General features: G+C 44.4%; 1 protein-coding gene across 2 annotated transcripts in view; it reads left to right on the top strand.

Annotated features, from left to right (window-relative positions):
* Positions 1 to 1,169: 1,169 nt before the first annotated feature.
* The window catches only part of col6a2 (collagen, type VI, alpha 2), a 75,067-nt gene continuing 50,377 nt past the window's right edge, over positions 1,170 to 25,859 (top strand). Inside the window, exons 1-5 of one of the 2 annotated variants that reach the window (XM_060827641.1) lie at positions 1,170 to 1,425; positions 9,845 to 9,974; positions 11,964 to 12,583; positions 24,101 to 24,121; positions 25,617 to 25,682. In XM_060827641.1, coding sequence (XP_060683624.1) covers positions 9,875 to 9,974; positions 11,964 to 12,583; positions 24,101 to 24,121; positions 25,617 to 25,682 — 807 coding nt within the window. In that variant the 5' untranslated portion in view covers positions 1,170 to 1,425; positions 9,845 to 9,874. The remainder of the gene's footprint in view (positions 1,426 to 9,844; positions 9,975 to 11,963; positions 12,584 to 24,100; positions 24,122 to 25,616; positions 25,683 to 25,859) is intronic. The other variant, XM_060827640.1, reaches the window with a different exon arrangement.

A 25,859-nucleotide genomic window follows, 5' to 3' on the forward strand; every position in this document is an offset into this window, starting at 1 on the left:
GACTTGCTTTTCACAAAACCATTCTAACTGAACTTGATTAGATTATGACTTTCCAAATGTTCTGCTATTAGTTCCTTACTCATCAATTCCAATAGGGGAATGGGTCTGGGTAGGTTATTCTTCGGAGGGTTGGTGTGGACTTGTTGGGCCAAAGGGCCTGTTTCCACACTGTAGGGAATCTAATCTTATCACACCATCATCCATGCTCTATTCCTTGGTGAATATCAACGTGAAGTACTCATTCAGGACTTCCATGCAGAAATTCCCTACTTTGTCCTATAACATATGTACTACATATCTTCTTACTCCTTCTTGCAAAGGACATTTCATGGTCCTTTTTTAGCTCACCTAATATCTTTGCATTCCTCAAGGGACTTGTCTGATTTCAGCTTCTTTTTCCGTTTTGACTAAACTTTCAATATCTCGTCATCCAGGATTCTCAAATCTTACAATTCATATCATTCAGTTTTACAGAAACATGTTGGCCCCCAACTCTGTGGTCAACTGGCCTTTAAGAAACTCCCACGTCAGGTGTGGAGTTGCCTGCAAATAACCACCCCCAGTCTAATTTCCCCAGTACCTAATTAACACTGTTTTAATTAGCCTTCTGCCAACTTAGCACTTTCCCCCTTACCCAAAATAACAGTACAAAATAAGGGGGGGGGGGGTGTGGGACTTAATTGGGTTCTGATAGACCCAGCACATAACGGGCTAAAATGGCAAAATATAATCAGTTAGGCAGTAATGTGGGATTTAATAAAGTATATAACCAGGAGATTTAGAGTCTCCTTTGTTTAGAGCATTGACTCTGTAAAAAAAGGCGAGACAGAATACTCCAAAGCACTGACATGTCAAGCCCGTATCTTTGTGCTCTCAAAACAAAGAGTTTTGGGTCTTTCGCTTGACTTGTAGGAAGCAGAAAGAAAAACGTTTTCCAGTAACCTTTCGATAGAGAAAATAAAGTTACAAAGCCAGAAAGTTCTGAGAAGTGGTGGTTGTGGAGACCAATTCTGTGAAGGGCTGAACTTGGAATGTGAATGGTTGGAGAGACAGTGCCACCTGGTGTGTGGGGCCAGGATCTGCCTGGGAGGGGAGAGAGGGACCCTGGAAGGGGGGTTCGAGAGGAGGGTCAGGGCTGGATCTTGGAAGGCAGTTCAGGAGCGCTGAGTTCCTCTATGTAAAGCGAGTTGAGCAGGGATTGACTTTTTCCTCAGGTCCTCCCAGTCCAGAGACGCGCAGCTGCAAGTCTGCATGCACTCCTGCTCCCTCGCGAAAAAAAAATAAGCTTCCCAAAAAAAAATCCTACTGTTCCCCATTTCTCATTCTAACTGCCCGGTGGATCATGTAAAAAAAAAGAACTTGGGACAATCTTTTTTTTTGAAGACCTCATCTTTTCAGCGAGGAAGATACAGACCAGATTGGCAGGTAGTAAAACTTGTACCTTCTGAGCGTCTTCCGAAACTTTGCCGAGTCTCTTTTATAAAGTTACCTTTATTTTAAGAAATTAAAAAAAGGACTTTAGCCACAGTTCGTGGGAGGTAGATTTTATACATTTGTTTGGATTAAGATCGAAGCTAAGATTTGGGAGGAAAAGAAGCTCTCTGAAATTGACCTTAATAAATTGAGACAAAGTCTTTTTAACCTTTATTTTTGGGGTGGGGGGGGACTCTTGACTGCTTGTGGAATTCTTTTGTCGAACTCTGCAATTTTGCTTGTAAGGCTTAACGTTTTCTTTCTTCACCGATTACCCCTTATCCAGTACCGTTAACCCGTTAAGAGCCATTGGGTCTGGGGGTGGTGGGGTAACTGAAGCAATGGAGCCCCCTTCTCTTAAAGTGGCGCTGTAACAGTGACTGCAAAATGCTTAAAATTGAATGGAAAGTGCACGGGTCCCTGCTGAAGCTCAGGGAAGTGTGCCCCCTCCACTCGGCGGGACTTAGCAGTAATTAATTGCGAGTTCCGTTGAAATTGTACTTTTTAAAAAGCAATTTCTCAGTATGTGAAGCCTCCCAGACCTCTGGCGAGCGATCTTTGCATTGGGAGTTTAGGAGTTTGTACTGTCCATCTTATTTGTTAAAAAGTTTTTCCCTCCCAAAGCATCTGATTGTGTTTCATTTATATCTCATTGACGGGGACAGGTTCGTGATTCGAACAAACCACTCCGTTTTGCGGATCTGAGCCGTAGCATTTTGGAATTTTATTTTTTGGAAATTTGTCTGAGGCTTATACAGTATTAAAATCATTACACCCGGGCTGGGGGAAGAAGGGACATTTCCTGGAGATCGGCGTCCTCTAGTGTCCTCACTTGTGCATAGCAGCTCTAAGAAGTGTCTTAACCACAGTATTGCACATGATTAACTGATTATGGCTTGTGGGAGTGTAGAATAAGGGCAGTCACTTTAATACAGTATTGATTACTATGGGTACAAGAGCTTCCTCTCCTTATGAGGCACTGTGTTCTTGAGAATGCCATTGTAAACTATGTCACTTAGCTGACCATAACACACAACAAAAAGGAACCGAAAGGACTGCTGGGTGCTTGAGATCTGCACAAAAAAAATTGCTGGAGAAACTCAGCAGGTCTCGCAGTATCTGTGGAGAGAAAGCAGAGCTAATGTTTCAGCTCCAGTTCTGAAGAAGGGTCGCTTTCTGTTTTCATTTCCAATTTCCAGCATCTGCGGTTCTTTGTTGTATAACATTACAGATAAATTGAGGTGGATGGGTGATTTGGGGATAGCAAACTTGCTTCCCCATGCATTGTGTTACTTTGGGTCTGACCTGGTTGTGTGTCTGTGTGTGTTGGAGGGGGTTGGTGGTGTTCTGTACCTGTGTGACTGAAGCCTTTTGCCCATCTGCCCCAGCCTTGTGTGGCCTGTAATCAGTTGCTGCTGTTCAGGTCTTCAGCACTAGGGGCAAACATTGGGTGGATGAGCCAAGTCAGTATATCCCACGCCAATCCCCAGTTGCATTCTTGGAGTGTCCTGGCATCCAGCAGATCAGTCTTAATAGTGGGTTTCATTGGACAATGTGCCACAGAGTGACAGCTATTTCATACAGGCAGCTGGTAGGGAAGATAGTTGGGAGTAGATGACAATTATTAGAGAGACTCTACTCTGTTGCAACTGCCTGATCGTGGCCCAGGGGTCAGCTTATACTCCCTTCCCTCACCTGGTTAGGCCCACTGACTTGAAAGCAAGACCTTGTATTTTTAGTGTACCCATTGTCATTTTATGATATCCAAAGTGCTTTTTAAACAATGGAGCTTTTTTGAAGTGCAGACACTGTTATAACTCGAAAATACTGCTGCTAGTTTGTACATAACACGATCCCATAAACAGGCAATGAGATAATCTGTTTCTAGCAATTTTTGGTGGATACATTTCATAGTGACAGAAGACCCCCCACAAATTAGTGACAGGATAAATGTTTACATTGAACCAAAGATGTGAGATGGAACATTAGTTTAAATTTCATATGAAGGACCGTGCCTCTGACCAGTGCAATACTCCCTCAGTGCTGCATTGGGAGTGTCAGGTGAGATTTGGGCCGTGGACATTCTGATTCAGAGGTGAATGAGTGATACCTGACTCGCCCGTGCTGGGTACCCGGGCATCGAGCATCTTTCCACTTTCCGGCTTGTGTGGTTTGCTCCCACCATAGAACTTAATCTGCTGACCGGTCCCATTACTGGGTGTAAAAGCAACGTCTATTCCCATCGTCTTCAGATTCCCTTTCCAGCCAGGCACAGTTCAAACAGCTGAGATTCTTTCTGGATGTTGCTGCAGTCTCTGTTGGTCAGGTACAATATTGGTGTGTACATTGACAAGGCTGACTGCAGGGCTCTTGTATCAGGGTCCCTGTATTGTCATTGATTTAATAAAGCCCAGACATCAGATTCTTGTCAGATTCTGGGGCTAAAAGGGTTAAGTTATGAGGATAGTTTGTATAAATTAGACTTGCGCTCCCTTAAGTATTGCCAATTAAGGAATTAAACTGATTAAAGGATTTGCTAGATGAGACAGAGAAAGTATTTCCTGTGGTGGTAGAGTCCAGAAGAAGGAGGCTTTACATGAAATCAGAGCTTGGGCAGTAGGGAACAATATTGAGAAGTATTGTCTTCATAGGGAGGGGTTGTGGTTATCTGAAAATTGTCCCCTCCCCAACCTCAAAATGCTGCTAGGGTCAATTGAAAATGTTACAACAGTGAGATGGGCAGGTTTTTTTTGCTGGGATCCATGGTTATGGATCATGGAGGAGATGGTGTTTAAGATTTGGACCTGCCATGATCTAGTTGACTGGGGCTCGAACAGTTGAATGGCTTCCTCTGACCTCCGTTTCCTTTAAGGTCACAGTTCTGGCATAAAATAAATCTACTGTGTGCAAACTAACTGTTTGCAAAGAGTTGGTCAAATCAAAGCTCTGAGAGCCTCCTCCAGCCCACCTGCACTGAACTTCCTTGGAGATTTGCCATACCTCAAGAGATCAACTCTTCATTCCTCGATTGCACCCAGCATTGACCTTGAACCAATTGGCACCCATTTCTCACGTGTAGGGCCTCCCTGTCAGATTGATGGATGTGGATTCCCAGGAGGGAATGAGTTTAAAGCTATGCTCAAGGGTACAGCTCGTAACTTGAACAAACTCTCGCAAATCTTTTGCTCTCCTGCACTCTAGCCAATTTCCTGACAGCTGGTTGTCCAGGGGTGTGGGGGTGTGTTGACATGGGGTGCCATCTTCTAGAGTCATAGAGATGTACAGCACAGAAACAGACCCTTCGGTCCAATCCATCTATGCTGACCAGATATCCCAATCTAATCTAGTCCCACCTGCAGGCACCTGGTCTATATCCCTCCAAACCCTTCCTATTCATATACCCATCCAGATGCCTTTTAAATGCTGTAATTGTACCAGCCTCTACCACTTCCTCTGGCAGCTCATACCATACACGTACCACCCTCTGCGTGAAAAAGTTGCCCCTTAGGTCTCTTTTATATCCTTTCCGTCTCACCCTAAACCTATGCCCTCTAGTTCTGGACTTCCCCCACCTCCGGTTTTCCAGGTCTAGCCAGTTAGACGTGGGCGGAGCACATACCAGAAAATGTGACAAAGTTTTGCTTCCAATTAGAGTCATAGACTCAGCACGGAAACAGACCCTTTAGTCCAACTCGTCCTAACCGATCAGATATCCCAACTTAATCTAGTCCCATTTGTTAGGATTTGGACCATATCCCTCTAAACCCTTCCTATTTATATACCCATTCAGATACCTTTTAAATGTTGTAATTATACCTGCCTGCACTCACTATAACCTTTGTCCTCTAATTTTGGATTCCCCCCCCCACCCCAGGGAAAAGACATTGTCTATTTACCCTATCCATGCCCCTCATGATTTCACAAACCTCTATAAGGTCAGCCCTCAGCCTCTTGACGCTCCAGGGAAAACAGTCCCAGCCTGTTCAACCTCTCCCTATAGCTCAAATCCTCCAACCCTGGCAACATCCTTGTAAATCTTTTATGAACTCTTTCAAGTTTCACAATATCTTTCTGATAGCAGGGAGACCAGAACTGAACACAGTATTCTAATTGTGGGCTAACCAAAGTCCTGTGTAGCTACAACATGACCTCCCAACTCCTTCACCCAATGTACTAACCAACAAAGGCAAGCATACCAAATGCCTTCCTGATGAAGACCTTTTGCCTGAAATGTCAATTCTCCTGCTGCTCAGATGTTAGGTAAAAACAATGACCGCAGATGCTGGAAACCAGATTCTGGATTAGTGGTGTTGGAAAAGCACAGCGGTTCAGGCAGCATCTGAGGAGCAGATTTTACTGCTCCTCGGATGCTGGCTGAACTGCTGTGCTTTTCCAGCACTACACTCTCGACTCTAATCTCCAGCATCTGCAGTCCTCACTTTCTCCGCCTTCACTCCCCTGTCTACCTGTGACTCCACTTTCAAGGAACTATGAACCTGTACTTTAAGCACTCTTTATTTTCTGTAAAGTGTTTCTGCTTCAGCTAATCACTGGCTCAGATTCCCCTGAACATGATTATTCCAGCGCTCTCCTGATTGGTCTCACTCCTTCCAAAACACCACTTCCCTTATCCTATTTTGCACCAATTCTCAGTCACTCTCGGTACCTGTGCTTGCTGTCCTTTTACTGATCTAGCTTTAGAATTGTCATCCTCGTTTTCAGTCATCTCCATGGTCTGGCCATCTCTCTATTTGTGAACCTCCTCAACACTTCACCCCTGCCTGATGTCCACGCTCCTCCAGTATTGGCCTCTTGTAATACTCCAGTTTCTATACTGTATCACTGACAGCTATGCGTTCAGCTGCCTCGGCTCGAAGCTCTGCAATTCCCTCCCAATAATCCCTCAACCTTTCTTTCCTCCTTGAAGCCAATACCATTGTCCAAATGTTTGACCACCTGATTGATGTCTGCTTGCTGTCAGTTGCTGCTTGATAACACCCTTGTGAAGTGCCATGTTAGAAGCCCTATATAAATACATATTCAGTGTGTGGACTTGTGTACCAGACAGAACAGCTGGTTTGAAACTCCTCCTATGGAATCCCAGCTGAAGCAAATGGGCATATCTCAGCAATGACTTGTGCATATCAACATTGTTATTTATCTCTTTTCTTTTCCTTTTGTTTGTTTATTTCTCTTTTTACCCCCACACCACCGCCTACCTGTGGTCGTGCTTTTTTTCCCTCAGCACCCATGGTGTGTGTGTGCAGGTGTGAGACATGGTGAAAGACACAAGGTGCACGAATCTTTATTCAATTTTTGCCACCAGGAAGAAAAGAAACACCCAGTGACAAATAGTGCCCTTGATCAATACTGTTCTGGTTTCAGTGAGCAGATATCCTGCATTTATTGTTAAATTACCATTAGGACCAGTGTTGAAATGGTGCTTTTAGTGCTTTCACATCTGTTAAAGTTCAGAAAGGCTGTGGCACCTTTTCTTCCTCTGAGCTGCAGTTTGTCAGACCCCATCTTCTGATAGTGAGAGATACAAGAACCTCTGCTAATTCTCATGGTAGTTGTTGTCATTTCCAGAATGACAGAAATCAAGGTAGGTTAAGGAGATGAGCCTGACAGTGATTAAAATAGAGGGCTTTTGATACAGTGCTGCATGCTGGGTAAGGCTTGCCTCCATTGACTTTGCTCATGATGCTTCAAGAAAGAACACTCCAGAATCCCACTCCTGATACTTGTCTTGCTGTACCTGCTGTGGAAGTGCCTGTGGTGGAGTGTCGCTGCAGCTTAGCAAATATGGTTTCTTACATGCAACAATTCCTTGGCTAAATGGATATGGGAACAGCAGTTAGCTAGCAGAGTGGTAATGCACTGGGAAAGTTGGTGGTTCCTGTCACAAACCATGGCAATCGGACCTCCCCTTAAGTTCTGGAGAACAGTTATTATCATTGCTTACACTTACGCTGCAGTGAGGGTGGAAAGGTGCTGCAATTTTGCCCTGACCACATTCTTTGCAAAGTAGGCAACATGTTAATAGTTAACAACACTGCGCTGTGCCAAAACAATTCTTCATTCATTGATGCCCGTGGAAAGTAAAGGAATTGCCTCATATGATTCAACAGTATAACTGAAGATGCAGGATATCAAGTCATGTGAGTTCCCATTAAAGATATCTAGTGTTATTAAAAAGGTGTATATACTTTGATTTGTAATTTGTCAAGGAATTCTTAATTGATTCCAGTTTTTCAGTTCTCTTCTCCATTAGTGCAGTCGCATACTTGCAGATTTCGACTTCACTTATATCTCTCTCTCTCTCTCCAAACTGCTTCTGTGCTATCACTTACCAAGCCCTGTCAGTGCCCAACTATCCCCCATCCCCTTTTTTTTCCATACTGTCAAGCCCCTTAAGAATCCTAAATGCTTCTGTTACAATGGGATTACCTCTCATTCTCCTAAATTCCAGTGGGTAGAGTCCCAACCTTTATAACCTTTGCTCATAACATAGTCTTTCCCTATGGGGGGATCATCTAGTGAACCTTCTCTGAACTGCCTCCAATGAAATAGTATCTTCTATCAAATAAGGGAACCAAAACTATTCACAGTACTGTAGATGTGGATTCACCATCACCTTGTTCAGTTGCAGTAAGAGTTCCCTACTCTTAGACTCCAAACCTCTTGAAATGAGGGCCAACATTCCATTAGCCTTCATTACCTGCTGTACCTGCGTGCTAGCTTTCATGTGTGAGTACACTCAAATCCCTTTGTGCTGCAACTTTCTGAAGTTTCTCTCCACTGTAATAATATTCTGTTATTTTGTTCTCCCTTCTAAAATCAATTTGCATTTCCTGTATTATATTTCATTTGACAACTTTTTTGTTCACTTGATAAACAATCTGTTGTTCGTCTGCCTCCCATAACCTTCCTTTCTACCTATTCTTGTGTCATCTGAAAATTTGCCTATAGTACATTCCTCCAAGTCATTAATATAGATTGCAACCAGTTGCGGTCCCAGTACTGGTTATTGTGGAACCCCACTGGTTACAGGTCACCGACCTAAAACAGAACCCCTTTTGCCCACTTGCTGTTTCCCCCCTTCTGGCCTTTTATCTATCCATGCCAATATGCTGCCTCCAACACCAAGGGCTCTTGTCTAATGACTTAACCTTTTTGTTACTTTATCAAATGCCTTCTGGCAGTCCAAATGCAATATATGTGCTAGTTGCCCAACCAGGCAAAAGTGAGGACTACACATGCTGGAGATCAGAGTCGAAAGGTGTGGTGCTGGGAAAGCACAGCAGGTCAGGCAGCATCCGAGGGGCAGGAGAGTTGACGTTTCGGGCATATGACTGGTTGCCCTCGAGTTGAGACCTCCTAAAAAAAAATCTCTAATGAATTAGTCAGACATGATTTGCCTTTCACAAAGCCATTCTGACTCTATTGTTTAGATTACGACTTCCAAATGTTCTGCTATTACTTCCTTACTAATCAATTCCAATACTTTTCAAACAATGGATGTTAGGCTAATCAGCGTTGACTAAAACCTACTTTGTGCCTCCTTCCCTTTTTGAATAGGAGTGTGACATTGGCAGTTTTCCAATCCTCTGATACTTCACCAAAATTCAAAGATCTTTGGAAAACTACCATTAGTGCATCCACTTTCTCTGTAGTTACTTTTTTTAGGATCCTCGGCTACAAGGCATCAGGGCCAGAGGGATACAGCTGCCTTTAGCCCCATTCGTTTGTCTAATAGTGAATAGTGATGATCCTTTATTCATTCTCTATATCCTTTACTATGTTTGGGGTATCTTCCACTATAAAGACTGGCGCAAAATATGTTTGACTCCCCTACACATTTCCTCGTTCCCCAAAACAGTCTCCCAGGTACATTTTCTAAGAGGACTATGTTCACTTTGACCTGCCTTTTTAATGTACTTCTGTGGCTTCATCTTGCCATGAGGCTGCGAGACAGAGCAAAACCATGTGACATTGTGTCACTTCCTGTGATGATGTATACTGTCTCATTAGCATATCACTTAGTCTTAACCGAGAATCTCAGAACCAGTACAACACAGAAGGAGCCCCATTCTGCCCATTGCCACTGCACTGACTGTCTGAATTAGCAATTCACTTAGTGCCACTCTCCCTGTATCCTTGCACCTCCTTCCTTTTCAGGTAAAATCTAGTTCCCTTTTGAAGGTTTTGATTGTAGCTGCCTCCATCAAACTCTCAGGCAGCACACTCCAAACCCTAAACACTCACTGTGCAAGAAATCTTCTCCTATCTCTTTTGCCTTTTTAACCAGTCAGCAAGTACTACAGTTCCAGTCTCTGATTCTCTGTGATTTCTTCTCCTGTCTTCACAGGGTGTTGCTGCTGAACTGCAAAAAGGGAAAATGCTCCCGGCATTTCTCACATTGCTCCTGACTGCCTGGGGATTCCTTGACCCAGTGGGAGGTCAGTTCATCCCTACACCTAGTCCGGAGGACTGTACAGGTAGGACCAGAGAAGTCCCTGATGTTTGATGCTTACCATTGAGTGTTTGGAATTTGATGACAGGCAGTTGTGGGGGTTCTGATTAGGGAAGATTGCAGTGCTGTGAATAAACCACTGAAGCATTAATCCAAGAATCCAGGCTAATGTTCTGGAGGCATGGGTTCAAATCCAACTACATGATTTAAATGAAAATTGTGCTTGCTGGGTCAGCACTTATTGTTCATTCTTAGTGTTACCCAGAGCCCAATTATGAATCTACCACACTCCTGTAGATCTGGAGTCACCTGTAAGCCGGACTATGTAAAGACAGCGGATTTCCTTTCCTAACAGACAGTGGTAAGGCAAATGGCTTTTTATGACCATTGACAGTGGTTGCAATTAGACTAGCTAATTTTATTCCAGATTTTGTTTATTGAATTCAAATATGACCATCTGCCTTCGAAGGGAATTGGTGTCATGTCTTTGAGGTTCTGGATTACTAGTTCAGTGACATTACCAAGTTCAGTGAAGACACACAAAAAAACCTGGAATTTGAAGCTAGTCTCAGTGATGGTGATCCTGACAAGTATCATTAGTTGTCATAACAAACCCATCTCGTTGAATAATGTCCTTCAGAGAAGGAAACCATCCATCTTTAACTGGTCTGGCCTACATGTGACTCTAGATCCATAGTAATGGAAGGTCTGTCCCTTTGAGAAACAGCCAGATTTCACTACTATGAATCAACTGAGGAATGGAAATGAAGCAGTTATTATAATGGTGGGACAAACGCCTAGGGTCTGCAACCAGCATAGCAGGTTGAAAATCTAGTCTCGTGCCTTTTTATTAGAAAAAAGTGGATTTGAAATTCCCGAGGCTAGAGAGGCATTTCAAGTTGCTTCATAACATCAAGCACGGCTAGCCACTCTTGTGTCATTCAGTTCCTGGTCAAGGGGGCATTGGTTTAATTATTAAAAGGCAGGAGAGTGGGATAAGAAGAGGTTCAGGGAGCAGGCACAGACATGATTGGCAGAATGGCCTCCTCCTGTACACATTTGTCATCTTAGCATGCTCCAAGACCTGAGTGAACTTTGAACTTTGACCTTCTGTGCTCTCCTCCAGAACACACAGTGTAGCGCTGATTAGCCAATTGCGTACAATCCTAAGTAGCTGCCCTTGATGCTCAATCTCCTTCATGGCAGCATTCCTCTGGAGTGGGGGGGTGGAGAGGGTGCTTATTTCTCAAGGAGCTTTCACCTTTAGGAATTGAGTGACCTCTCCTGTGAATGAGCGGAGATGACAAATGCGCTGCCTTTCCTCCCTCAGGTTAGGCCAGGGTTGTCATTCACCATTCTGGTCGGAACGACTCAACTTCCAGAGGAAGTGCTGGATGCGGGCATGGTTGTAACGTTTACAAAGACGTTTAGCTAAGTCCGTGAATAAGAAATGTTTGGAGGGATATGGACCAAGCGTGGGCAGGCAGGACTAGTTTAATTAGGGATTATAATCGGCATGGACTGGTTGGACCGAAGGGTCTGTTTCCGTGCTGCATGACCCCTGGAGGCATTATGAGACGGCATCTCCCCTATACCCCGGCAACAGCCTCGTTTCTTTTTAAATATGAAACCCCACCTTGAGCGACAGCTCAGCTTGTATTTTTCCCACAAAAACCCTCCTCCCAATTGCCTCCCGAAAATCCACTGCTCAATTGGACTCCTCAACACGCTTGGAGGTGGTACATCCCAAATCCTAATCGCTCGCTGTGTCCTTGTTTCGAGGAGAAAGTGAGGACTGCAGATGCTGGAGATCAGAGCTGAAAATGTGTTGCTGGAAAAGCGCAGCAGGTCAGGCAGCATGCAAGGAACAGGAGAATCGACGTTTCGGGCATGAGCCCTTCCTCAGGAATGTCTTTGTTTCGTCCTTGCGCCTGGATGTTTGCTTTTCCTTACGTGTGCGCGTGTGTGTTTTGATTTTTTTTTGTTTATTAAAAGTCATCCGGTGGTCTTTCAGGGAAGCAGGAATGCATGGTGACGGTGTACTTTGTCCTTGACACTTCGGAGAGTGTCGCGCTGCAGACCCGTATCCAGGGCAACCTGGTGGACAAGATCAAGGACTTCACCGAGGACCTGGTGAACAAGATGACGAACGGTGCGTTCAAGAACCGGGTGAAAATCGCCTGGGAATTCGGGGGCTTGCACTTCTCCGATCGGGTGGAGCAGTTCAGCCCGATCACCGCCAGCAAGGCCGATTTCATCACCGCACTGCGCGCGGTGAATTACATCGGCCGCGGCACCTTCACCGACTGCGCGCTGCAGGAGATGACCAAAAACATCCAGCAGCAGAGCCGCTCCGAGTCGCGTAACCGCTTCGCCGTCGTCATCACGGACGGCCACGTGACAGGCAGTCGATGCGGCGGCATCCAGCGCAACGCGGAGAAGGCGCGCGACGCCGGCATCAAGGTGTTCGCGGTGTCAACCGACGACCTCAAGCACTCACAGTCCGAGCAATACGAGCAGGGTCTCCGGACCATCGCCAACTTCCCACACGAGCTCTACCGAAACAGCTACACGGCGACTTCAACCAACAGGGCCGAGCCGGCCAGGGCAATCGATCGCATCATTAAAGTCATGGTAAGGATCCATTACCTGAGATTTTGTTCTGTTTTGTTTTGTTTTGGAAGCTTTATTTTTAATTTTTGGTCTCTCATGGCCCTTCCAGCTGTCACGTTTCTGTGTTGCCCATTGATGACTGCGTTATGGCGGTCTCTAGGCTGGCAGTGACGGTTGGTGAGCCCAGTTGTCCGCATAGCTGGTGCAAGGTACATCGACGTTCAGTTCCTGTTCTGGCTGATGTAGGCTTAGACAGAGCCCCACCTCTGTGGCTGGAAAGCATTGGTAAAGCCCTCCTGGCCAAAAACAGTGAAGGAAACAGCTCAGGGTGAAGCATTTGCACACAGGGGGGTATTGACCCGTCTTCAGGCAGAAGGACCTGTTAATTACTGACTGTGTGAATTGACTGAATAAATGACTGGCTTCCCAAATGACTGAATAACTATGAATTGGCCAACTGAATGCATGGATGACCAGTTGGCTGAACAGGCTGACTGATTTTGGATCACCGGTTGATGGAATAGATTGACTGGCTGACAAATAAGCACTACTGCGGTTAGGCAGTAGTGTGGGGGTTAATAAAAAAGTTTAGCAAAAAGAAAATAAAGGAGAAAAAACTATATAATGAAAAAAAATAAAGCCAACTGGAGTGCCAGAGGTTCAATACACTCTGAGAGCTGGCTCTGAGGTAGCTGGATCAATTTTTTGGGTCTTTTGTGACATTAAATGCAAGCTGTTGTTATATCTTGTTCAATCTGTTTGAGTTAGTAGGTAGTGTGTTTTGCCAGAGTTATGTTGTGTTCTGTGCATCAGCCTATGGTCAGAGCTTGGTTTCCAGCCAACAATGCCCACAAGTTTGGGGACTACAAATAGTCTTCACTGACTAAACCTTGATGTAAAAAAGGTTCTGCTGGTCACGCTTTATTAAATACCCATCGGACAAGCTTGTGCTGTGTCGGATTGGCCTACCAGTGTGCTCTGGGTAGGGCGCCAGTGGTGAGTCAATAGATAGTGCAGTTACTCAGTCAGAAGACATTGGTTCCAAGTGCCCCTCCAGAGATCTGAACACAAAGTCTTTTTGGCCAAAAGCCCAGTGCAGGACTGAGGGAGTGCTATACTGTTGGATGTGTCAATTTTCTGATGGGTTGTCAAACCAAGGATCCCATCTGACCCAGTAAGTAGAATTGAAAAGTATCATAGTGCATTTGGAAGGAGTCAGTCTGGTCCTCCAAGTGTCTTGGTCAATATTGATCCCTCAACCAATAACTGAAACAGATGATCCAGATATTATGACAATGCAGTATGTGGGAGCTTGCTGAGAGCAAAATTGCAATGGAGTCTACATGTTAAAAAGGACTGGACCAGCATTTATTGCCTGTCCCTCGTTGCTCTTACAAAGGTGATGGTGAGCTGCCTTCTTAAACTGCTGCAGTTCATGTGATGTAGGTAGACCCACAATGCCCTGAGGGAGGGAATGCCAGGAGTTTGACCCAATGACTGTTAGGATTGGTGTTATATGTCAGGATGGTGACTGACTTGGAGGGGAACTTGCAAGTGGTGTTCCCATGTATCTGCTGCCCATGACCTTCGAAATGGAAGTGGTGTATGAGGATCTTTGCTGAATTTCTGCCCTGCATCTTGTAGATAATACACACTATTAGGGCGGCACGGTGGCACAGTGGTTAGCACTGCTGCCTCACAGCACCGGAGACCCGGGTTCAATTCCCGCCTCGGGCGACTGACTGTGTGGAGTTTGCACGTTCTCCCAGTGTCTGCGTGGGTTTCCTCCGGGTGCTCCGGTTTCCTCCCACAGTCCAAAAATGTTAAGGTCAGGTGAATTGGCCATGCTAAATTGCCCATAGTGTTAAGGGGTAAATATAGGGGTATGGGTTGGTTGCGCTTCGGCGGGTCGGTGTGGACTTGTTGGGCCGAAGGGCCTGTTTCCACACTGTAAGTAATCTAAAAAAAAAACTATTGAATGCTGGTGGTGGGGGAAAGTGGATACTTGTGGATGTGGTGCAAATCAAGTGGGCTGCTTTGTCGCAGATGGTGTAAAACTTGAGTGTTGTTGGAGCTGCGCATCTCCAGACAAATGGGGAGGATGCACTCCTGACTTGTGCCTTGTAGATGATAGGCAGGATGTGAGTTAGCTGCTGCAGGATTCCTCTAACCCACTGTTATAGTGGCTGTATTAATGTGGGTAATTCCGTTCGGTTTCTGGTCAATGACAGGTCGCAGGTTCCTGAAAGTGGGGGGGAATGTCCATGATGCTGATGTCATTAAATATTATTTTCATCAAAATTGGGCTGAACTGTTGCACTATGATTGGATTTCCCAGTCCCATTCCCACACAACGGTCACTTTTCCACTGCTGTTGTCCAGCCAGATGGACAGTGTCTGGTTTTGGTTGGTGGGTTAGCATAACTCTAGTGCTTCCATGCTGAGAGGATAGCCAGTGGTGCAGCATTAAGAGCGGGTAGTTGTAAAACATTAACAGTTGACATTTCTTCGGAGTTTGGATTGCCGTTCGAATCCAGTTAAATTCGACATAAATCAGTTGTACCATTCCAGTGAGTTAAAGAATCGTCGCTTTGCAACGTGACAATTGACAGTTCTACAGGTTTATTGTGAATGAAAAAAGGTGGTGTAATCACAATGAAATTTAGCTGTTGCTACAGAGTTGAGAAAAGCCTACCCAAAGGGATAATTGCTCAAGGTGAGGATTCGTGGTTCTCTGGAGTTGAGGATTATCCCGTTTTCAAATCTTAACATTTTAAAAGGTCTGAATTGAATGTTTTGTGGGATTAAAGGGTTCTAAAGGGTTAAGCATTGACAGTTCTGTGGCATCCAAAGATCAGGATTGTAAATTAACACAGCTAATCAGTGGTCATTCAACAAGTTTAAGGATGGAGACCGCCCCCCTCCCCCTTCTCATAGCTCACTTGGCCCACAAGCCTGATTCCTGATGAAGAGCATATTCTCCTGCTTCTCAGATGCTGCCTGACCTGCTGTGCTTTTCCAGCATCACTCTCTTGACCCTGATTTCCAGCATCTGCAGTCCTCACTTTCTCCCGTAAGGATGGAAAGGCCTACATGATGATTATTTCACAGTTCAATAGTGTTAAACATGGACAGTTTGCAAAGTCAGAGATAGAAATTTCTACATGGTTAAGAATTCATTACTCCATCGGGTTAATGATGCAAAGGTTTAGAGTTAGGGATTGACAAATCAGTGCGTTACAGATCACTCGGAGTCTTGAGTTGCTATGGTGACACACATCCTTTACACAAATGGTATCATTATGGATAATGACGGTCGAGACTCCAGTGTCTTTCCATCATATAGTTGACCAAGTATTACCGCACACTGGTTAAGTACATGAACAGGAAAGTTTGGAGGAATATGGGCCAGGAGCAGGCTGGTGTGGCTAGTTTAGTCTCTGATTATGCTCAGCATGGACTGGTTAGACTGAAGGGACTGTTTCCATCCTGTATGACTCTATGGCTTACCGCCTGCCGATTGGTGTGTGTGTTGGAGGGATTTGTAGTTGGCCATCAACCTGTTTGCACACATTGTGAATGTGGTATCCTTGGCCATCAGCTCCTGAGGTGAGACTTGAACCAAGAATCTCTGGCTCAGATTTAGGAAGGTTGCCAAGTGCACCACAAGACCATCTCCACTGACAACTATACAAGCTTAAAAATCAACAGTCTCTATGTGAAAGATCGATAGTTCGATAGGATCACTGACTAATGATGCTGCAGGGTGACGGACTCCCAATTTTATAACATTGATGATATGCTATTTAGTTAAATATTGACAAAACTGCAAGTTCGAAGATGTCAGATCTACATAGAGGCCACTTGTAGTTTTATATGGTCATAGACTGACACTTCTACAGAGGTAGATAGTTGATAGTTCATAATGGTTCTAGACCTTTCAGAAAGGTTGTTCTGAAAGGTTATGTATTAACAGACCTAAAGAATTGAGGATTAATCATTTACAGATTTACAGGACATAACAATTCTAGTTCCCTAGATTAAGGTTCGGTTGTTCTACAAGTGAAAGATTTATGGTTCTATGGGATTAAGTACTGGCCATTCTGTAGGATTAAGGATTGACAACTTTACAGCTTCAACATTGACAGATATCCAGATCACACATTGTTAGCACTGCAACTTCAATGATTTATAGTTCTCCAGCAATGTTAAAGTATTTAGGATTAAAAATACTACAGGGTTATGAATGAAAGAAATCTTCAAGATTAAAGTTTGCCCAATCTACAATTTTATGCCTGAATAGATTTTGCAAAGCTAATAATTAATAATTCAATAAGGTCAATAATGCACAGTTCTACAGTGTAAACCATGAACAGGTTTATTACATTAACGGTGTGCAGTTCTACAGTGTAAACCATGAACAGGTTCAACCAAAAGGATGTTGCTTTATTGGTGCTACCTCTCCTAAATCCACATGATGTCTAGTTAGTGTGGTACATATGGATGTATCTCTATACTTTCACAATGGCCTTACAAGTTCCTCCTGTTGTCCCTTCTGTAAACATGAGAAGACAGTGTCTAACTGTCCCAGTATTTCTGTGTTAACAAGTCAAATTATAGGAGGTTCACTTTGAGAACTGCCTAACTCTCCTTCAATTACACTCTCATTATCTCTTGTCATTTTCCACTGCTCTTGTCTTCTGACACACTTGTTCCTCTTTATATCTTCTTCCCTTTAATGATACCTTTTCAATCTGTTTGTGACTTCACTGATTCTTTCTCCTGAGATCTGGAACCTTAATCAGAGAGATCTCTTTACTGGATCTCCTCACTACTTTATATAGATCTACTGGATTCCACTTTGAGCTTCACATTGTTTACACTTTAGTAAGGTACATTTTTTGCAATGACCAGGTTCAACAAATTAATCGTGTACAGTTTGATAGTGCAAACCATGAATAGATTTAGCAGATTAGTAATGTACACTGCGCTGTAAACGGTGACCAGGTTTACCAGATTAATAATGTACAGTAATATCAATAAAACAAAGAACTGTGGATAAAAGCAAATTGCTGCGGATGCCGGAATCTGAAACCAAAAGAGAAAATGCTGGAAAATCTCAGCAGGTCTGGCAGCATCTGTAAGGAGAGAAAAGAGCTGACGTTTCAAGTCTAACTGACCCTTTGTCAAAGCTAAAAAAAAGGGAGAAATAGGAAGGTATTTATACCAGGAACTGTGGATGCTGCACATCTGAAACAAAAAAACTGAAATCCCTGCAGAAACTCAGCAGGTCTGGCAGCATCAAAGGGTATAAAGCAGAGTTCATGTTTCCAGTCTGGCGAATCTTCATCAAAACTTTTAGTAGCTAGGGATAGGTGGTATTTATGGTGAAAATGATGTGTGTGTGTGGGGGGTGGGGAGGGAGAAAGAAAGTGGTGTAGAGGGGAGAGGTGAGTTGAAAGGTGGAGATGGACCCAGAGAGAGAGAGATATGAAAGGGGTAGATAAACAAGGAGACTATGGATAGCTGTCAAGATTAGTCCTGATATAGGGCTTTTGCCCAAAACGTCGATTTTCCTGCTCCTCAGATGCTGCCTGACCTGCTGTGCTTTTCCAGCACCACTCTAATCTAGACTCTAATCTCTAGCATCTGCAGTACCCAGTTCTGCTGACTATGAATAGCTGGCCAGCACAGAGGAAAAGCTGAATAAGTGGCATTAACATCGAAGAGAAGAATAAAATGGCTTGGCTGTACTGAATGCAACCTGTATAATGTGATAATGAGCCTAGAAGCATGTGACAATAAATGACTGTGTTAAAGTAACCTATGTTATAATAGGGCTGGGTGTGGGGAAGGGTAAAAAACATGGAAGGATGGAATCGGGGCTCTAAAGTTATTGAGCTCAATGTTGAGTCCTAGAGGCTGCAGGATCCCAAGTAGAAAATGAAATGTTCCTCGAGCTTGTGCTGAGGCTCACTGGATCTCTGCAGCAGGCCGGTGACAGAAACGTTGGTCGGGGAACACCATGGTGTGCAGAATGGGTAGGGAGCTAGAAGCTTGGGCCCTTTTTTTTTGCGGACAGAGCATAAGTGCTCTGCAAAGACGTCACCCAGTCTGCATTTTGACTCCCAGAGGAGACCACATTGTGAGCAGCGAATACATTAGACTAGGTTGAGCAAAGTGCAGGCAAATCATTACTTCTCTTAAAGTGATTAAAGTATTAGATAGGAAAATGAGTGTGAGGAGATATTGGGAATGGAGGAGGTGTACCTGAGTGTCTCTGAGCAAGTGGTCCCTGTGGAACGTTGACCAGGGGGGGAGGGATATGTGTCTGGTGGTAGCAGCCCACTGCTGGTGGTTGAAATGGTGGCTGATGATCCTATGGATATGGGTGCTAGTGGGATAATAGGTGAAGACAAGGGGTCTTTATTGCTGCTGTGGGAGGGGAGAGAGGGGATAGCGACAGAAGAGTGGGAAATGTGTAGGACACTGCTGGGCGCCCTGTGGTGGGGAATCCTTGGTTGAGGAAGAAGGTGGACATTCCGGAGGCACCCCTTGTCGAAGTTAACATCGGTAAAACAGTTGCGATGGACACAGACAAACCAGGAAAATGGAATAGAAGGAGGGTGTGAGGATGTGTAGTCAAGGTAACTGGGAGTCGGTGGGTTTGTAGTGGATGTCAGTGGTCAGTGTCTCCCGAGAAATGGAAACAGAGATGTCGAGGAAAGTGCGGGGAGGGGGGAGATCGATCAGGTGAAGGTGAGAGTAGGATGGAAGTTGGAAGTGAAATTGTTTATAATGTACGGTTCTACAGTGTAAAAAGTGAGTAGCTTTACTAGATTATTAAGGTGCAGGTCTACAATGTAAGCTATGAACAGGTTTACCAGATTAGTCATGTATACTTCTACAGTGTAAGCAATTAACGGATTTATCAGATTAATCATATATGTTTCTACAGTGTAAACATGACCAGGCTTTCTAGATTAACAATGTATGGTTCTATACTGTAAAAAAAGACTATGTTTACCAGATTAATAATTTGCAGCTCTACTGTGTTAATAGAATACAGGTTTACCAGATTATTAATGTACAGTGCTACAGAATAAGAACTGGGTTTTCCAGGTCAATATTGCACAGTTCTGTGGTGTAAACAGTCCTCTGAGTAGAAACATATTTTCTATGTCCACTGTATCCAGATTAATAATGTACAGTTCTACAATATAAAGAATGAAAAAGCTTCCCAGATTTATTGATGTCTAGGTCCATGACCAGTTTAATCAGATTAATAACGTACAGTTCTGCAGTACAAACACTGAATACATTTGCTAGAGTAATAATGTACAGTTCTACGGTGTAAACAATTAACAGGTTTACAAATTACCCATAACACCATAAAACATAGGAGCAGAATTAGTCCATTCGGTCCTTCAAGTCTGTCCTACCGTTCGATCACGGCTGATATATTTCTCAACCACGTTCTCCTGCCTTTCCCCCATAATCTTTGATCTCCTTTCTAATCAAAAACTTACTAGCCATAACTACGCTCAATGTCTTAGACTCCACAGCTTGTTTTGGTAACAAATTTCCCAGATTCGGTAGCCCCCGGCTGAAGGCAATCCCACTAATCTCAGTTCTAAAGGGCCATCATTCAATCTGAGGCTGTGCCCTTGGATCCTAAACTCCCCTATGAGTGAAAACAGATTCTCCACATTCACTCTGTCCAGATTAACAGTTAAAAATCACACAACACCAGGTTATAGTCCAACAGGTTTAATTGGAAGCACACTAGCTTTCGGAGCGACGCTCCTTCATCAGGTGATTGTGGACAGATTAACAGTATAGAGTTCCACAGTGTAAAACGTGAACAAGTTTACCAGATATATAACATTTAGTTCTTCCATGTAAACAGTGACCAGTATAAACAATGAACAAGTTTGCCACATACAAAGTTCTGTAGAGTTAAGGTCAAACAACCTTAGAAGTGCATACACTATTGACCAGTTCACCAATGTCACTCACTGATATGCTCAGGCTATTTTTGGGCACTTCAATATCTTGCTGTCCATCCATGCCTTCCTTTCTCCAATTCTACTTTATTCTGTTGTCAGCCATTGGCAGAAGAAAATCCTTAATCCCAATGCATTCACAAAATCTCAACTGTCTACCTTCAGTGTACCACTCACCATGAATATCTATGGGTGCCAATCCCCTCAATCAGATTTGGTACCTCATCCTGTTACAGCCACTCACTTCTTTATTCTCTTGTCGCTCCATCTGCTCTGATCCTTGTCTCCATTCCCTTGTGTCCTACTGAGGCAGTTTTGAATGACCGCGTGCCTTGGCTATCCATTGCTACATCTGACAAGGGGTACCTCCCATATGTCCACCTTCTTCCTCAACCGAGGATTCCCCACCACGGGGCGCTCAGCAGTGTCCTACACATTTCCCACTCTTCTGTCGCTATCCCCTCTCTTCCCTCCCACAGCAGCAATAAGGACCCCTTGTCCTCACCTATCATCCCACTAGCACCCATATCCATAGGATCACCAGCCACTATTTCAACCACCAGCAGTGGGCTGCTACCACCAGACACATATTCCCTCCCTTTCCTTGTCAACCTTCCACTTGCTCAGAGACACTCAGGTACTCCTCCTCCAATCCCAACATCTCCTCACACACTCACTTTTCTATCCAATACTTTACGCACTGTTGGTTTCTGGGATCGTTCTGGAATGGAACAATTCACTTTCTGTTCTCTTCTCAATCACAAGTTGTTTAACTTGCACTCTCTTTTTTTCTGCCTTTACCGTTTAGTCCTCCCACCGCCTCTGAAGAGGAGTTAATTGTACTTTGTACTTTGCCTTGAAGACTATGACCATCCAATCAGCTGCTTTCATCCCTTCCCCTGTTCCTCTGAGTCACGTTTTTTTTTCAGCATCTCTCCTGTCGACTCTCGTGCATTCTTTGAGCTCACCTTGTCCTGCTCCCTCAGCCTTTAATTCTTTTCATGGGATGTGGGCACGGTCGCTATGGTGAAGGTTGTTGCGGGCAAAGCCAGCATTTGCTGTCCACCTGTAGTTGTCCCCAGACTGACTGATTAGTTTGGCCATTGCAATGGGTTGTTGAGAGACGAGCACATTGCACTGGGTGTGAGCTCGCATCGTGTAAGGGTGGCTCATATCTTTCCCTAAAGCATATCGGTTGACCTGATGTGTTTTTATGATTTTCAGCAACAGTTTTATGGTCACTAGCATGGACAACTGGGTCAGGCACCTCACTAATATCTCCCCTCTTGGTCCTTTTCAGTCTACTAACCTGGACTGGCTGCTGTTGAGAAATGTTTTGATTATCTTCAGATTGTTCCACAGTTTCATCCCTTGCTATCCCTACGCTGTTTAGCATGTACACTGTACAACTCACAGACATTTCTCTGCCCCTACAATTTTAACCTCCTGCATTTCACAGGGATTCATCAATCTCCCACTAGAGAATGCTCCTTAAACCATGCTTGGACCATGTTCTGCTTACATCTGCCTGGGTGGGACTTTATGAGAGAGTTACTGATTTAAAGAGGCTTTATGAAAAAAAACCTGGTCATTGCACTGTTGTTAGATTGAGAACCTTTCCAGTTAAGGACACACTGGAGTTCTGGATGAAGTGTTGGTTGGGCTCATGGATGGGGAGTTTGAAGATGGTCCTTAGGGCAAGGAGGCAAGTCCTGAGTCCACCCCTGTCAGAAAGGCAGGGGGCTCAAATCCTGTACTGTTGGTACCAATCTAACCCACACCAGTCATCCAGTCAACTGAGCCAACCAGTACCTTCAAAGGGGCGGCACGGTGGCTCAGTGGTTAGCACTGCTGCCTCACAGCATCAGGGTCCCAGGCTGGATTCCAGCCTTGGGCGACTGACTATGTGAAGTTTGCACATTCTCCCCGTGTCTGCATGGGTTTCCTCTGGGTGCTCTGGTTTCCTCCCACAGTCCAAAGATGTGCAGTTCAGGTGAACTGGCCATGCTGAATTGCCCATAGTGTTAGGTGAATTAGTCAGAGAGAAAGATGAGTCTGGGTCCGTTACTCTTTGGAGGGTCGGTGTGGATTTGTTAGGTCAAATGGCCTGTAGGGAATCTAATCTAAAGGAGTCGGAGTTGCTTTGGCAACCTACACTCTTATGTGGAAGTTATAAGCTGGAGCACTGGATAGCGCTGGTGGGCACTCCAATATTTTTCTATCCTGTTATGTCTGTCAGCAACCAACAAGGCATCACACCCCACCTTAGTGATTTTGAATGGTGTCAGAAACCTCTTTACCTATTTAGACACTAGCCAATTTCTCTAATTTCCATCCCCCCGTCCCTTTTACTGTGACACTAGAAACACAAAGAAACAGATACAGAATAGCTCCACCCTACACACCCTTTTCAGTAAAGTATCCTCACCCATTTCTGCTACCCTTATGGAAGATGGTTGGATTACCTCTTACACTACCCGCTAATCTATTCTCATACGCTCTCTTCCCTCCTCTAGTTCTCTGGTATCCTTAACAATCTAACAAACGCCCCTATAGATAACTTGAAGTCATACCTTCCTAAGTGTTCAACAGAGCGAGCTCCATGGGAGTAGCCAGTCCTGATTCACTGGAACCCAAACGGACACTTTGTTACCCAGTCGGATATTTTAATAACAGTCAGCCAAACAGTCTCCTCCTCCACCCAAATCCCACCGGTCACTCACTGGGAATCAAGCAGCACAGAAAGGAAAGCATTTGTCTTTTTGTTTTAAAGTGGAACCATCCCCTTTTCCTTTAGGCCTGTCCATTCTTGGAGACTCCTATAGGACAACCCCTATCTTACACTTCTGCCCTATTGGGTGTACTCTTTATGGGATGTGGCAGCCCAGGAGTGGCCTAACTGACGCCACTTGACCTAACTTCAGAAATACCCAACCCTCAACACTGCAGTTGAACGAGGAACCTATCTGATTCCAAGACATGACTGATAGGTTCCAAATGAACCCATTTTAAAGTTCGAGAGTGAACGACGTGTCCTCAGGATTACAGTTCAATGAAAGGAGGGCAGGTAAATCCTCGATAGGTTGATGCTGCTGCATCACCGTTGCATTTTGCTACGAACAAAGAGTGCAGGTCTTCATATGGCTCTTGGATGTGGTAAGGAATGTTGTAGCCTATCCTGCTAGGCCAGCATCAGTATTCATCAGTAAAATACGGGCCTGCATTTTGAGGGCCTGAATCCAAACCAAATTAAAGTTTATTAAACAAAGGAGGCTTTGTTTCTGCAAAGAAACAACAGGACCTCAAGGTAATATCCAAGTTTTAAACAATTGTGTGCAACACTCATTCTTGTCTCCCGTTCTGATGGATTAAAGATGGCGGCACATTACCTGGTCTCCATTCCAGTATACTGCCCAATGTGTGACTCGCTTGCTTCAGGTGAAGTCGTTGTTTAAATCTGACTTGTTAGTCTATGATGCTGTTTTACTGTGAAGTCTGTTAATCTGGTTTTCATCTGATTTATGTTTTACAGAAAACAGAGGCCTTCAATGATGTGAGTGCGACTACGTTTCTACTCGATAATGCTTTTTACTTGAATTAAACCCTATTTCGGTCCAATTCCTAAGCAATGATAGATTACCGCACATTCATTGAACCGTGGTGGCTCAGAAAGCTGCGTTTGCCCCACAGTTTATTTTGCCTGCAACTTCCAACTTGAGTATAATAGGTTTTCATGGAATTGTTACAATGCAGAAAGAGGCCATTCAGCCCATCGCCTCTGCACCAGCTCTCTGAGCGTTTTAATTCAATGCCTGCTTTTTTTTCCCTGTAATCCTGCGCAGTGTTCCTTTTTTTTTAATAGCCATCCAATGCCCTCTTGAACGCTTCAATTGAACCTCCCTCCACAACACTTGCAGGCAGTGCATTCCATACTCTCTCTACTTGCTGTATGAAGAAGCTTTACCTCACTTCTCATTCACTTCTTTGACAAAGCTCTTGAAAAATGATGCTCCCAACTCCTCAGTCAGCTTGCAAGTAGAAACAGTTTCTCCCTGTCCGCTCTGTCCAAACCCCTGCTGGTTTCGAAGAGTATTAAATCGTCCTCTTCGCCTTTGGCAACCTTCAGGTTCTGGTTCTATCCACTACTAAGGAGGCAAGACTGGCTGGAGGGCAGGTTGTCCAACTCTTCAGGCCCTGGGGATTTTGGGCAGTTGTGTTGTTCTGGTCATTCTGTCTCCATTCTCTTTGATTTGCACTACCACATGGTGTAGATGCTGGCACCACACTAGATTCGTCCCCGGATCCGCCCCCCTCCCCATAACCCTCCACACCCCCAGCAAAGACAATGACATCTCCATCTCCGTTGGGACCCAGGTAAGCTTTCCTTTTAAGAGTTCAAAAGACCCCGCTGTAGTTTTTCTCCCTTTTTATTTTTGATTCAATTCCTCATCAGGAATTGCCTTTTGAAACACGGGATGATTGCCGGTGGGGATTAGATGGTCATTCACAAAGACCGTGCGGAGAAGGGGAAATCGGGTTACCCCAGATGGGGGTGTGTGAAACGAGCAAGTGCAATGGGCCTTTGGGGTGTACCAAGTTGAGCCAAGGAGTAAACCAGTTTGGGTGGGTGTTGTCAATGGAACGCTGAGATGAAGGGGAGGAGGTGGAGAGGAAGAGAGGGAAAAGTGAGCAGGACCTCTTCAATGTTGGCATGTCTGGATGGTAAAACGAGATGCTTTTTGCTTTGCTGTTAAATTTTGTCCGAGAGCGTATTGGATGCTGCTTGCTCATGCTATATTCGGTGACTACCAGTTGTATTTGCTTTGCGAGTTTCCGCTTACTTTAGTTGTTTGTAATGAATGTAACAAAGAGGCATTTAGTGGGTACAGTGAAGGATGGGCGAGTTATTCGACACTTACTTTGCCTCAGCTTTCAGTCACCTATTATAATCGAGTGGGGATTATTCAATGGGAAGCTAGACCTAGTTTGGACATGGGCAGGTGAATATCCATTTCCTACATTAACTATTACACTGCCTTGATTTTCAGTGCTACAAGATGAAGTGTCTGGAATATCCAGGTGGACCTGGATTAAAGGGATTCAAAGGAAGAAAGGTAGGTGAAATAAAACGCTCTTTCATTTGGGAATGGGGAAGGAACTTCAGACTGCAGTCTGGGAGATTTAAGCTGGCGGTCTTCGATTCACTGGACTTTTGTACATTGACTCCCTTGGTTGACGAGGGACAGTGGAGCCCCATGCTTTCTGAATTGATTGCGCCTGCAAGTTGCTGG

Source organism: Hemiscyllium ocellatum, chromosome 7 (assembly GCF_020745735.1).
Source record: "Hemiscyllium ocellatum isolate sHemOce1 chromosome 7, sHemOce1.pat.X.cur, whole genome shotgun sequence".
Lineage (NCBI taxonomy): Eukaryota > Metazoa > Chordata > Chondrichthyes > Orectolobiformes > Hemiscylliidae > Hemiscyllium > Hemiscyllium ocellatum.